Genomic DNA, 15,002 nt, shown 5'->3' with positions numbered 1-15,002 from the left:
AATACAGAGATTCATTTGAATAGGCTAACCTCCTGGTTCTTGGCCTGCATGTCATCCTTCATCTTTTGATGAAGACCCCACTGCTTTCAACCTCATGTTTCTTCTTTTCATCGTTGAGCTGCTGCTGGACTTCAGCTAGTTTACTTCAGACTGGGAGGAGAGAGAAGATAAAGGGAATACAATAAGAGACATGTTTGTTTATCAAAGTGATTCTACAAATAGAGGCGCAGCAGTTAAAGCTGCTGAAAATTGATGTAACAGGAATATAAAAGAGGGGGCATATTTTAAAATGCTTTTGTGTTTGGTTTGGTTTTGATGTACATTTATGTAAATCAATTTGATCTGATTCTGGACTTGGTCAAATCCCCGCTGGATCTGGTTTGAATGATTTTTGTAAGTGACCTGCACACACTACTGTAAGTGTGAAGGCGTCTACACTATGTATGGTATAAAGAATGTAAACTGAACACAGTGTATTTCATTATTAAAGTGAAGATGAACCTCCTTCTTCTTGGTGTCCAGCTCCTCTTTCAGAGTCTGAACTTCTCTCTCAGCTTCCCTCCCTCCTCTGCTGTTCCTCCTGGAGCTGCAGAGTGAGAGGAGAGAGATGAACAGAGATGTAAATGATTTTATCAGGGCATATTAGTGAAGATACCACACAATGAAACATGCAAAAAAGAATCATAACTTATGTCTGATTTTTGCAGCATTTCACCTTCCAGTGCATTTGAGAAATGTAAGCTTTTAATGTAACATAAGTAATTTCTAATAAGTTAATATCTCTCTCTTCTCATTATGACTTTTGTAGGTTTGATCTTGTTTACTGTGGATGACATAAAGAATGTGACTTCAAACTGAAATCAGTGTATTAAAAGTAAAGACAAAGCTCCTCTTTCAGAGTCTGATTTTTTCTCTCTCAGCTTCCTCCCTCCTCTGCTGCTCCTGGAGAGGGATGAACAGTGTGACATGTGGTTCATCATTTTATTATGGCAGGTTAGTAAAAGATACCACACAATGGCACATGTAAAAATTAATCATAACTCAAGTCTTGTTTTTACAGCATTTGAACGTAACTGCAATTGAGTAGATCTGCTTTTAGTATCTATGAGAAGTATTTGGAAGGTGAATTTTTTGTTTTAGTTAGATAAATCAAATCAAACCTCCACATAGTTTTAACCCCTCTAATTCAAGACTCATGGACAACAAAAGATTAGTCTTGAGTTCTCACCTAAGACCAAGAAAGTGGATCACATCACTCCAGTTCTGAAGTCTTAAAACTGTCTCCCTCAATTGATTTCATAATACTTTTGCTGGTTTATCAATCACTAAACGGTTTAGGGCCAAAATACATTTCTGATCTGCTGCTACACTATGAACCACGAGACCTCTCAGGTTAGGTCTGGGACAGGTCTACTTGCTGTCCCCAGAGTCCAAACTAAACAGGGGGAAGCAGCATTCAGTTTCTATGCTCCACATATCTGGAACAAAGTCCCAGAAAACTGCAGGTCTGCCGCTACTCTCAGTTATTTTAAATCAAGGCTGAAGACCTTTCTTTTTGATGTTGCCTTTCTTTAAATAAAGAATAAATAATTTTTTATTGTTTTTAACTGCTCTTTAATGTTTTATATAAAGCCTTTTGTATTGTCCAGTTGCTGAAATGTGCTATACAAATAAAGCTGCTGTGACTTGTCTTGTATTTTAAACCAAATATTTCTAAACTGGACATGTTCCAGCAGTAAAGTGACCGTAATTTGGGGAGAAATGACCAGCATTGGCCTCCAAGATTATAGCTATTTTGTGTTAGCGTGCAGCTACTTAATAGTTAGCAGTATGCTAACGTTAGATTGTAAAGGAACGAAGCAGCACTTTGTACCATTCTGAACAAAGACCTGTTTGTTCATCAAAGTTATTCTACAAATAAAGGCAGCAGTTAAAGCTGCTGTAAATTGATTAACAGGAATATAAAAAGAAAAATATCATATTTTAAAACATTTTTGTGTTTGGTTTGGTTTTGACGTGTATATTTACGTAAATCAATTAGATCTGATTCTGGACTTGGTCAAATCCCTGTGGATCTGGTCTAGGGCTGCAGCTATCGATTATTTTAGTAATCGAGTATTCTACCGATTATTCCATCGATTAATCGAGTAATCGGATAAGAAATACTTAGTAAGAAATGCTTAGTAAACAACAATAGTAAATATTTATTATTGCTGTGTACTAAAAAAAAAGGAAACCTGTCTTTTGTATATATACAAAAGACTGGTTTCCTTTTTTAGAAAAAGCAACATTTTTTATTGCCAAATTCCAAGTACATTTTTGGTGGCCCAAATATTAATATTTTTCACCCCTTCACCTTCTTCCCTCTGGCTCTTTACACTGGATATGCAAAAGAGCTGTTCACTGACCAGAGGGTAAATGTGACTGTACAAAGCTTACAGCAGGACTATTCAACTACACTGTTCTGGGGGACACATTTTCAGAAGCCTAATACAGTGAGGAGAAAGAATAAAGAATGCAGAAATCACCGACATGATGACGTCATTCCCATGCATATTAAGTAGCCATGCTGGGGGGAGGAGCCGGTTTGCCTCCGGCAGCAGCTAAGTTCCCAAAGATTAGTAGCAAACTAAGAAACAGTTAGACTACAAACCGACAGCTTTCGTTTTAGCTGGTTGGTAAAACATGGCTATTAGCAGAGTAGCATGCTGTAGGCTAGTTGTGTAAAACATGGTTATTAGCAGAGTAGCATGCTGTAGGCTAGTTGTGTAAAACTTGGCTATTAGCAGAGTAGCATGCTGTAGGCTAGTTGTGTAAAACATGGCTATTAGCAGAGTAGCATGCTGTAGGCTAGTTGTGTAAAACATGGCTATTAGCAGAGTAGCATGCTGTAGGCTAGTTGTGTAAAACATGGCTATTAGCAGAGTAGCATGCTGTAGGCTAGTTGTGTAAAACAGTGCGGTGGACGAGAGCAGCAGACGTTAGCTACCTTGTGTCAGGTTGGCTCCGTGGAATGGATGAGTACACTGGGTGTTTGTTACAGAGGTGATGTAACAGCATGTTTGCAGCTACATGTTAAAATGATCCCAAACTTTCTGTCGTTTTCTCTCGTTTCTCTCTTCTCTTAAACCCTCGCTATTTTCGTCTTCCTTCATTTGTAATCTGGGCCGTCAGTCTTGTGTCCACAGAAGCGTCAAACTGTACGCTAGTAATAATCCTCCGTGCGGAAACACAGTGAGCCGTACAACCTTAATTACGTTAATTTAACGAAGCTTTGAGGCAAAGAATTTTGCTTCGAGGATTTTTTGTAATCGAATTATTCGAGTTATTCGAGGAATCGTTTCAGCCCTAATCTGGTCCAATAAAAGCTTCTAAACCAAACAGAACCGGACATGTCCCAGATTATAACTCACTGTGTTTTCTCTAAAATATGTTAAGATCATTATTTGAAGTTTTGGACACATTTAACATGAAAATCCAACATTATAATATTGTAGATATGACAGAAAATGTGGAAAAGCAGTCTACCCATTTATACTGGAAACACCAGCTCAGTGCTCTGATTTATTTTCTAACCTGAGTGTACTACTTTAACTGGTTTTAAACACTGACTGAACTGATAGTTACGTATGACATATTATTATAGTAACTGTTTTTGATTGTAAGGATCATAAATCTCATGCTTTGTTATGAAACATGTATTAAAATGTACTTTTATAAATGTTTTGCTCCTGCACCACTTACAGTGGCACATTGTGTTTAACTGTGCCTAGTGTGTGTGTGTGTGTGTGTGTGTGTGTGTGTGTGTGTGTGTGTGTGTGTGTGTGTGTGTACTTCTCTCTTAAGCGTGCTGATCTCTTCATTCCTGCTCTTGAGTTCTTGCTCTTGAGCATCAATAAACAATAGACCACCAACAGTAAAATTCAACAGCTTCAATTTAATTTAACAATCTTAACGTATTGTTTTTTACTCTGTTTGGTTCATGTTAAACATTTAAATAAACAAAAAAATTAACAAATAAATGGAAATAATATCCATAATAGATTAACCTTTTTTATCTTGTCCTCCAGCTCCTTTTGCAGCTGCTCCCGCTCATTCTCACTCCTCTGCTTCTCCTCTTCAAGCTTCTGGACAGCTTCCTCCCTCTTCTGCTGCTCTTCCTTGAGTGTCCGCTTGTTAACAATCTTCAACCCAAACTGAGACGGGGAAGAGAAATATGAAGAGCAGCACAATAACATACATGTTATATTCTAAAGGATCATATTCTAAATCTAATGACAAGCTGTAGTCAGAAACTCATGTAAGAGAAAATCATAGTTCTCTTGTTTGACCATTAAGAGTAGTACAGTCCATTTATTCTCATTCACATTACCAGGATTAGTTACCAGAGACTGGGCAGCTTTTTCCTCCAACTGGTACGAAGGAGAAAGAGGTAAAGAGAGACATGTTCTTTTATTAAAGCATGTCAGTAAATATACATCACAAAGACACCCAATTAAAGGTTAAAACCTCTCTACTCAAGAGCATTATACATTTCTCTAAACAGCAATGTTTTGAGAAACTTCTGTCTTGAGAAACATGGATGAGTAGGATGTTCAAAGTAAAACATCATTGAAACATTCATGTAAATAAATTTGATCTGATTCTGGACTTGGTCAAATCCCTGTGGATCTGATCTTGGAATGATTTTTGTAAGTGACCTGCACACACTACTGTAAGTTTGAATGTGTCTACACAATGTATGGCATAAAGAGTGTGACTTTAAACTGAAACCAGTGTATTTTCTCCTGAGCTGCAGAGACAGAGAGAGGAGAGAGATGAACAGAGATGTAAATGATTGAATAAGGGCATATTAGTGAAGATACCACACAATGAAACATGCAAAAAATAATCATAACTTATGTCTGATTTTTGCAGCATTTGAACTTCAGTGCATTTGAGAAATGTAAGCTTTTCATGTAACATAAGTATCTACCAAAATAATTTGGAAGATTAAAAAGAACTTCTAGAAAAAAACACTGAACCCCCTCTATTTCAAGACTCATGGACAACCAAAGTTAGTCACTGTCAAAATAAACACTTTTGAGAATTTCAAATTCTTCTGTTGACCACATCTTTCTTATCAGATGTTGCCCTGTATTTCTGGTTAATCTCTCTCTTCTGTTATTCTAATATCCTCCTCCTGTTTGCTTTCATCCTCATTTGACTGTCTGTCTGAACTCTTCCTCTTCTGTCTCATTTCTCTTGAAACCTCTGAACGTCCCAACATCGATTAAAGTAAGCTAGTTAAATTTAGCTGTTTTAGCTGCTTTTGTACTCTTCTTACTTCCTTTGGAAACACAGATCCTGTTTCTTGCTGCAATCATTTTTTATCCTTCTAGCTCAGATCAAACTTTACCTGCTTTAGTTTTTTTCTCTTCCTGAAAGTCCTTCCTGTTTCTTTACTTACAAGTTTGATCTCCTTTACCTTTTCTCCTGTCAAAGCCTCGGCTTCTTCTGGATCATTAGTTCTGTTTTCTTCTTTATCAGTTTCATCCCTGCGGCTTAGCTTCGAGTCTGTGTTTAAAAAAAAAAAAAGGCAGCAGTGTTAAAACACATTTACTTTATTTTTTGGAAATCACAGCATATGAGACATTTGAGTCTAAAATGAAATATAAAACAGCCACATTTGACTGATTTCCCCTAAACATCAGAATCATTTGACATGTACAAAACACTGCAATTAATTTGCTACTTACTGGTTTTGTTTTGTCTCCATTTCCATACAGAGAAGAGTAACAGAATAAACAGGATGATGCAAACAGCCAAACTAACAGCCAAGCCAGTGATGATGGAAGAAGAACTGGACTGGATCGCAAAGAAATCATCTGAAATCATAAAAAAAGACAATAACCATCACATTCTCATACCTAAACGACATTAAAGTGCCCATATTATGAAAAAATCACTTTTCCTGGGATTTGGTGTGTTCTTTTGTGTCTCTGGTGCTTCCACACACATACAAACTTTGAAAAAAATCCATCCATGATATTTTGAGTGAGATACGGTTTCTGAATGTGTCCTGCCTTCAGTCTCCTAGTGAGCTGTTCAAAATCGGCTCGGCTGTGACGTCACAGTCCGAAATGAGCTGGCTAACCACAACTGTTAGCTCGTTAGCATGCTAACCGTTAGCATTAGCATGCTAACGCTAGCATGCTACGTCGTTCTCAATAGCAAAGCACTGCTACAACACACACAAGTTCACCATAATCTACAAAATAACTACTTACATGTGCGCCCTCATTTAGAAGTCTCCCAGCTAATCCTGCCTTGTAACTGACCAAAGTTGGAGAAACAGGCTCTCTTTTACTGTCTCTAGAGTTAGCTAGCTGACATGCTCTACATCTGAGCTACTGAGCATGTGCGAGTGCAATCAAAGATAGTACAGAAGAAGAAGATGAAAAGAGGTCTCACTCTGTAGCTAAAACAGAAACCAGGTGAAAAGAGGATCTGCAGCAGTGAGAGAGAGCTGTGCAGTACAACAACAATATGGTGTTTTTTGAAAATTAAACCATGTAAACCTATTCTGGTACAACCTTAAAATACAGTTATGAACCTGAAAATGAGCATAATATGGGCGCTTTAAAGGTCAATTTCCAAAGACTCGCAAAACGGCATGTACGACTGTTCTATTTACTGCAGCATAGTGGCGGTTTGATCATGTAACTGCAGTCATGTGACTGTTCTATTTTAACATAACAGCCACAGTTTTAAACGCATAATAAATGTGAAATTAAACTAGTTTAGGCACCAAATTCACTTAGAGTTAGATAAACATCAGTGATTGGAGTAAAATGTACCACATAAAACTACTACAATGAGGCTGTATCGTGACAGTGTAGCGTCACAGACTTAGGTCTCTAAAACTCGGTTAAAAATAATTGACTTTTAGTTTCACATAGGACACGAACTCCTCAGTAAAAGTCCTGTGTTTGTTGACCCATCTCTATGCAGAATTTGTCGCTCTTATACTTTGTCCCCTCACTCTTGTTTGCTCTAATGATAGCCATGAGAGTTGGCCACATAACAAGAAACGTAATTCTCGGTCGTAATGAGCTGCTGGAATAACACGATATTTATTTTAAACTGGACCATAGCAATCTTCTATTAAATCATGTTTACCTGGAACATGGATTTCTGTCTCCCTGGTCTGGTTGGTGTCCTTCTGCTGGACTCTACAGGTGAAGCTGTTGCTGTGTCTCTTCTCCACAGTCACTCTGCTGCTGACAGTATAGAGATCATCAGGACCTCTGACTGTCTCTGTAGGTCCAGCAGAGAGGAGGTTTCCCTCACCGTCCAGCCACAACACCTCAGGCTCTGGATACCAGCCTTTAGACTCACACTGTAGAACCACTCCTCTGGTGGCTTCATCAATTCCTGCTAAACTGATGACTGGTGAGGAAACGGCACCTGATGCTGAGCAAAAAGGAAAGATTTAATCAGTAGTCAGCAATAAAGTGATGACTGTGGTTGTGCTTTTTATCTTAGTCTACACTTATCAGCCTTATGTAAATACCATATACTGTATGTGTCAACTCACCAACAACAAGTTCAACAAAAGACTCTGTATTCAGCTTTGGAATGTAGCATTTGTATCTCCCTGCATCAGAAGGTTTCACTTTGGACAGTTTCAGTGAAATGTTTCCGTGTTTCAGCTCATCAAAAAACAGCCGTGTCCGTCCTTCGAAAGATGGATGTTTAGTTTGTACGAAGTTCTGACCAGCATGCCGCAGAAGGACAAATATAGGATTTAAGTCAGATCTCGTCCACTCCAACGTCTTGGCAGCAACATCCTCTGTCGGTTCCAGGCTACATGGTAAAATGACGTCATTGCCAACTGTTGCTACTATTGGCTGAGAAGGACCAATTAACTGAGACTGACCTGGAAAGGAATAGATAAATAATGTATTGATTCCTGCATTTGGCACTCTTGCAACACACTTGGAATCATGCATCTGACCTGCAGTGCAGCTGGTTAATAGTTATCATAACACCCAAAAGTGGGTGGACAAAAACTCACATTGTCCCCCTATTCAGGTGCCACATCTCAATGGATCAGTACATTGTCACTCCCAACTCGTCAACATTATGATGCCTGGTCATGTCACCCTGTGGAGTCACTTTTCTACGTGCAGGTTAACCCCTGCATTAGGGATAGGAAAATATTGTGGGTGGGGTAAAAAGATGTACTTTCATCGGTATCTGATGCTGAGGGCCATCGACCAACCATCCATATGTTGACCAGGTAGGATTGAGAATGGTTTGAATGGACACATAAGCATAATGTTGGTTACAACTATGGATTTTAAATGGGATTTGTGGTACAGCAGGACATGATACGACATATCATAACTACATGCATAATACACAAGCACTGGCATCTGTGGTGTGATTACATTAATCCAACCTTAACCCTCCTTAATAAAAAAACATATTTCCTGAGTTTTGTTCTTGTGAATTTGTGAGTCGCATTTTTTTCGCACAGATTTACTGTATGACAAGTGTTTTTTTTTCTATCTGAAATTTACTACTATAGTCTTCCTACAACGGCCCTAATACACCGTCATACATAATGTATGTGTATCTACTCACCAACAACAAGCTCAATGAAAGATTGTTTGTTCAGGTCTGGAATGTAGCATTCATATCGTCCCTGGTCAGAGAGTTTCACTTTGGACAGTTTCAGTGACATGTTTCCTCTCTTCAGTTCATCAGGAAAAAGCAATGTTCGTTCCTTGTAAGATGGATGCTTAGTATCTGTGAGGTCCTGCCCATCACGCCACACATAGACAAATTCAGAGTCAGATCTCTTCCACTCCAATGTCTTGGCAGCAACATCCACTGCAGGTTCCAGGTGACATGGCAAAATGATGTCATCGCCAACTTTTACCACTATTGGCTGAGATGGACCGATTAACAGAGACTGACCTGGAAAGAAATAGATCTGTTTATTCATTCCTGCAGTACAAAGCAGGTACATTTGTTCATATATAGGTTCAACATCCACCAAGACACTGAATTTTCCTTTATCATCTTTTATTTTAAAAGTAAACTGAAAGTGTAGATGTTAATTGCAACACTAATTGTGAAGTCCTCAAAAATGTATTAATTTTAAAGTTGTATGTACTGTACATGCTTTGCCAATCACAATGAGCTTCTTACTTGTATGTGGGTTGGGTCTAAGACAAAAGAACAGCCAGTCCCTGGTTTTATCCACTGTCAGCTGTCACAGAGCTAGAGGTGATTTGGTCTCTTTGCGATTAGAATAAACATCTGCACACAACTCCTTAAATGTTTAAAATGACAGTGGATGCCACTGAAAAGATCTATCACTTTGTCTAGAGAGGAGGTGTTTTGATAACTGAAATACATATGTCCCACATTTAATAGCATACAGTATATCAATATTATGTTGTGTCTTTTAAGTCTAATTGTGCCCTTCAAAGATTGTATTTGTGTATGAGTTACCTCTACAAGAATGTATTAGGAGAAAATAGACAACCAAAAGCCTAAGGGGTCTGAGCGGAGCCTGAAGGGACAGTCCGTCCATCTGGGGAAGAAGAACAGATTTCTGGAAATGAAGCAGATGATACAGTGTTAAGAAATATGGATTTGGGTTAGTGTCTTTGGTGTGTTTTGGGTTGTCTTTACATATTAAATCAAAAATAATATATTTTAATTCATATTCTTCCCTTTGGTCCCCTATTTGAATATAAGCAAAGGCCTACATGGACAACGTGTCTATATACTTTCACTTTTGTCTACACATACGCGTATGTTGTTCATTGTGCAATTAGGATAGTATTATACTTTCACTTTTGCTGCAAACAACAAATACTGCTCTCTTGTGTATTTAAAAGCGTTTTGAAGCTGCACAATTTGTTTAATATGTCAGCCTATGCCAGAAACCCAAAGTCCAAGTGAAAAAATGGAGTTAAGATGATAAACACTCTTAGTTCCAGTTTGGTGCTAAAACTAACAGGATTCCTGTTCAAATAACTACAGAGTTAACAAAGTTAAACTCAACATGTAGAGTAGGGCTATATAGGGAATAAGGAATAGGGAAATCAGACTTACCTGTTGCAGGATACCAGTCATTTCAACGGACTGCAAAGTCTGAGTCTGTAAATCATTGATAGACTTGGTTTATAATTTTCTTTCCACAAACTTCCAAGAAGACATTCAGTGTTTCCCTATAAATTGTATGGTTAAATGGTGAAAGCAAAGCATACCAATTTACAAATTTTAAAACCACATGAATATGAAAGCCTTAATGTTTGCCTGATTGATAATAAATTATAGATAATCATTTTACACAAGTTGAGTTAAAATGAATAAGCAAAAAAAAATCAAATTTTAGATTTACAAAAGACATAACTGATTCATATCACTTACCAAATGAAATCCAACTTTGGCAAAGTATATACTTATACAGAGATATATTGAATGTTGTCGTGAACATCTGCACCTTGAGCCTAGTTCCAGATAACTGATCAGAGTTATAAAAGAGTATAGCTGCAATCAAATCCATAATGATCAAATAACATTATTTCTTTCATGTCTTATATTAGCAGTTAAGAAAAAAGTTTGATATTAGGCTATGTCATGTCAAAGCTGACTTTTGTAGCATTTCCCTGATTAGTACCTGCAAAAGAAAAAGATCAGTTGTCTTTCAGTGGCTGGTCGGGGTGGAGCCAGCCATGTCAACCTTTACCTAGAAGGAGAGACACAAAGTCAAAGGATGGAAACAGTCACCTTTGCATGCATATTGCATCTGAGCACTATAACCCATGGCTCCCCTGCCCTACTGGAAACCACCAGAAGGAGGTTAAGCTTGACATGATGACTTATTTTTTCTTTTCAATGAGTGCTACTTTTGTGAACATTGTGAAAGTCATTCTGAATACTCTGCAGCTGCCCTCATTGGATTCTGTGAAAGATTAATGGATTAATGGATAATGTTTCTGTACAGTACATTTGTGATGAACATTACAGTATGGTGGGAAGAATGCTTAAGAAAACACTAAGGACACAATCAGCATAAGCAATTCACAACCCAATCAATGTCATTAATGGCCAATTTGTTCAGTGTTACATCATACATAACAGAAAAATACACTGCATTCTATCTAATTATCCAGCAGGTGGCAGCAGCGTATCAGAAGGTGATGGAGCAGATGAGGATCGACTCGAGGATGGCTGAGTAGAAGTCCACCATCATCGTCTTCTTGCTGTTGATGAAGAATGGATGAAGAATTCTCTATGGATGTCGGCTGCTGCGCGTAATCATGAATGGCACCCACCTGCACTGCTAGTTCTTTTTTCAACAGAGTCAGAGCCAACTGGGTCCTTACCGGCCAGATCATAATGGATTGGACCCAAAAGCAGACCAGGCAGGTGATATCAAAAGTTGAGCTTTAGTCAGAGTACAAGTCAGGCACGGTTCAATACCAGGCAGACAAGAAGACAAGGCAAACTTATCCAGTCGGGGAATGGCCAGGTGAGCAAAAGTCCAAAAGAACCCTGAAATTACAGGAGAGCTAGTAACTGGCAGGAAGAGAAAGCAGATTTAAATGAAAAATGTGAGCCCAAGACATGGTGGAAGTTATTACACTTCTCTGCTTTAATAGCTGATTTTCCTTGCTGCTATTTGAGAAGTGAACACTATATGTTCAATATGTCCAGGAGAAAAATGTGCATTTTCCTAGGATGGCGAAGGCATGACCCATATTTCTGAGATCAAAGTTAGAGGATCGTGACTGAATGCCTATTAATCAAATGACAGCAGAATGCCGTAGGCTACTATAAATCAAATACAGGCAGAATGGTGTATGTTGAAGCCACTGTGAGTCTAACAGGAAGAACTGCACAGGGAGAGGAAGTCCTCACGTATATTATACAGGACTTCAGTCTTATACTCAGACAGTCAACAGCAAGACAACATGGAGGTAACAGCTCTCTGCATCAGACTGTGTGAGTACTGAGTCTCAAATTTTCTTAATTTCTTCTTTAAAGATTCTACATATTCTGGTATGTAAATGCATATTTGTCTGATATACAGTTTTCTGCCTCATTCTGTCCAGTGATGCTTGTATTCATTCTTCTGGGTTCACATGTTCAGATCAAAGGTAAGCAGCACTTTTGTTTTTATCTATGATGTAATATAAGCTTCTATATTTTTATTTTAGGGAGTTCACTAAAAGTTGAATTGGGCTAAAGTAAAATGGGTATTGAGTTCCCAGCCCAGTCTCACTGAAAAGCGTACAAATAACACGGGTTTATACCTGTGAAAATATGTGCAATGTGTACGCTAAAGTAAAATTATGCGTACAGTAGATACGCGGAGCGCTCCAATTACAGTAATGGAAACCACTGCGTTTATAGTATAAAGGGACGTGGGACCGCGTAAGGAGGTTGGTTGAGGAGGTGGATGGGTGAAACACAGGACTTTCACCCAGGAGACCCAAGTTCGCCGCCCGTGTTTGGCGATTTTCAGCATCCCGGTGTTTGGCGATTTTCAGCATGTGTTTTTTTTTTAGCGCCGTTTATTAGCGTGTGTGTTGTGGCGCGATTTTTTGGCGACTTTGTTGAGTTTTTTTAGCGTTTTCCTTCCCAATGTTTCTTCCCTAAACCCAACCGTTTATTAGTGTGTTTTGTGACTTTCTTGTGTTACTAAAGCCTTTCCCTACATTATTTTTCTAAACCCAACCATATCTATGTTTTGTGTGTGATGCTGTTCTCGCGATAACACACAACGTGGTGACGCGAGCTGCGTGCATATAAAACGGTCTCCCTTACTTCAATTGGATCCTCGTATGTAATGCACGAAGAATTTCACTTTGGCGTACACATTGCACGGCTGTAAACCCGTGTTATTTGTACGCTTTCGAGTGAGACCGGGTTGTGAGTTCCACATTTACATTAATATTCTGAAGGAATACCAGGTTTTGTACTTATATCTTTTAATACAGCAGGTGCATGTTTTTCTGTCATGGGTGTTTAATTTGGGACAGAAGGGTTTTAACTCCCTCTGTCTCTGTCTTTTAGTCTCAGACGCAGCGTTTCGTATTGTTCCAAGCAGACTGCAGCTCTTTCAATACGAGTCTGTCTCTTTTCACTGTGAGGGCCTCGATGGCTCCACTCAGCTGAGAGGGATCAGGAACACTGCACGGTTTATTTCAGCATGTGATATCAAGACGCCAACAGCATCTTGCACCATTCATAGAGCCTATCCAGCAGACAGTGGAGAATACTGGTGTGTGACTGAAGACGGAGAGAGAAGCAACAACGTCAACATCACTATCATTACTGGTGTGTTTAAGTTTCTGGAAAAAGTTATTGCATCCATGACATTCAAATCAATTTCTTATCTAACTCCCACAATGTGTATTTCATAATAATTCTGCAGAAAATGTGACTCTAGCGGCAGAAGAGCACCCTACTTCCATACAGCGTGATTTCTATAAAGATGGCCGCCTCATCAGGAGCAGCTCTACAGGAGAGATGACCATCCACAGTGTTTCCAAGTCTGATGAAGGACTCTACAAGTGCAGCATCTCTGGAGCTGGAGAATCACCACAGAGCTGGCTGGCTGTCAGAGGTAAAAGGTTGCATTTAAAAAACAAACTAAAGCATCCAAATTTTAAAACTTAGCATGCCTGCAGTGCGATAATTACCATGGTCTCTTGTGTTTGCAGCACCTCACAGAGAGACCTGTCCCTTCTCGGATCACTTCATGTATGTCCTCCTCATCTTAAGGACTGTGTTCACCATAGTGATGGTGGCTCTGCTGCTGCTGCTGGTGGGACTGCTGCACTCTGGGAAACTCAGAGTCAAACACAAATAACTGATACTCATGTGTAAAGGTAAAGGTAGTTTGGACATCAACGTAATGGAGCCGAGAACATCCCGTCCTCTGAAACGGGAAAACTGGCAGGTCAGGAAAGATGCACTTTAAAAAATATCACCAAGATTTCTTAACATTTTATTTTCATCTTTTATTTTCTTTGACATTTCTTAATGTAGGGTGTTTAACTGTGACAAACTTCTCTTCATGTTCATACGTGCAGTGACTGTTAGACTTTCTCACACAGAAAAGGTTACAAACCACAGACGTTCTGATGCACGGAGTATTTTTAAAAGGCGAGCTGTCAGTTTTCTCAGTATGTGTTAGTCTGTGTTTTGTTTTGGACTGTACATATGCTGCTGATAATTTGAGCTTCTCAGACACAAACCACATGAGAACATGTATGTCTGTAGAAGAGGCATTCAGGAGCCTCTGTAGAAAAAACAAACAGCAGCTTAAAGGGTAAACTGTGTCTTGTATATTGGGAAGTATGAGGACAGAATAGAGTCTAAATATTAAACCATCTGCTGTTACTGCATCACCTGCGTTTTTGTTTAGGCTTCATGTCCCAACATAATATAGTACAATAATAATATAATAACATATGCTTTTCATTAAGAGTATGCAAGCCTAACGACTTTAGCATTTAGCTCAGAGCATCTGTGCCTACTGTAAGTGATCTCAGGGGTGAGAAGATGATAAACGGGGGAAAGCAGAAAAACATATTTCATACATCTGCTGTATCGACTGGATGATTTTACCATCATTGCTGAACTTTGAGCGTTCTTCTAAAAGAGATTGTTGATCAGCTTGTGATGAGAAAATAAGAACAGTGGTTCAATTTCACAACCTGCAGCTTCATCCTTAAACTGTTTTACTTCCTATTTTTTAGTATTTAAGTAAAAACACAGAATTGTCTTATTCGCTATTTCAATAAAAACATACATAAAACAGATTAAGTAGTTTCAGTTCACATCGATTTGTCAGCACAACTGATTTTGTAAAACCTCAAAGAGTGTACCACTATTACTCTGTAAATACAAAATGACTTCTTTAATATATTGTAGAGTTGCATTTCACAGAACAAATTAAAAAAAACATATTTGGAAGTTGATGT

The 15,002-nt window shown here is 38.6% G+C and overlaps 1 protein-coding gene and 1 pseudogene across 1 annotated transcript in view; one reads left to right on the top strand and one right to left on the bottom strand.

Annotated features, from left to right (window-relative positions):
- The window catches only part of LOC120572192 (selection and upkeep of intraepithelial T-cells protein 6-like), a 75,978-nt gene extending 65,308 nt beyond the window's left edge, over positions 1–10,670 (bottom strand). Inside the window, exons 1-8 of the mRNA XM_039821376.1 lie at positions 10,435–10,670; positions 10,117–10,161; positions 9,508–9,610; positions 8,632–8,967; positions 7,580–7,921; positions 7,162–7,455; positions 5,739–5,867; positions 5,468–5,556 (exon numbers count right to left, since the gene is read on the bottom strand). Coding sequence (XP_039677310.1) covers positions 5,468–5,556; positions 5,739–5,867; positions 7,162–7,455; positions 7,580–7,921; positions 8,632–8,967; positions 9,508–9,610; positions 10,117–10,137 — 1,314 coding nt within the window. The 5' untranslated portion in view covers positions 10,138–10,161; positions 10,435–10,670. The remainder of the gene's footprint in view (positions 1–5,467; positions 5,557–5,738; positions 5,868–7,161; positions 7,456–7,579; positions 7,922–8,631; positions 8,968–9,507; positions 9,611–10,116; positions 10,162–10,434) is intronic.
- Positions 10,671–11,981: 1,311 nt separating this feature from the next.
- On the top strand, positions 11,982–13,920 carry LOC120572565 (annotated as a pseudogene).
- Positions 13,921–15,002: the final 1,082 nt, after the last annotated feature.

Source organism: Perca fluviatilis, chromosome 14 (genome assembly GCF_010015445.1).
Source record: "Perca fluviatilis chromosome 14, GENO_Pfluv_1.0, whole genome shotgun sequence".
Classification (NCBI taxonomy): Eukaryota; Metazoa; Chordata; class Actinopteri; order Perciformes; family Percidae; genus Perca; species Perca fluviatilis.
This window is presented reverse-complemented; position numbering and strand designations above follow the sequence as displayed.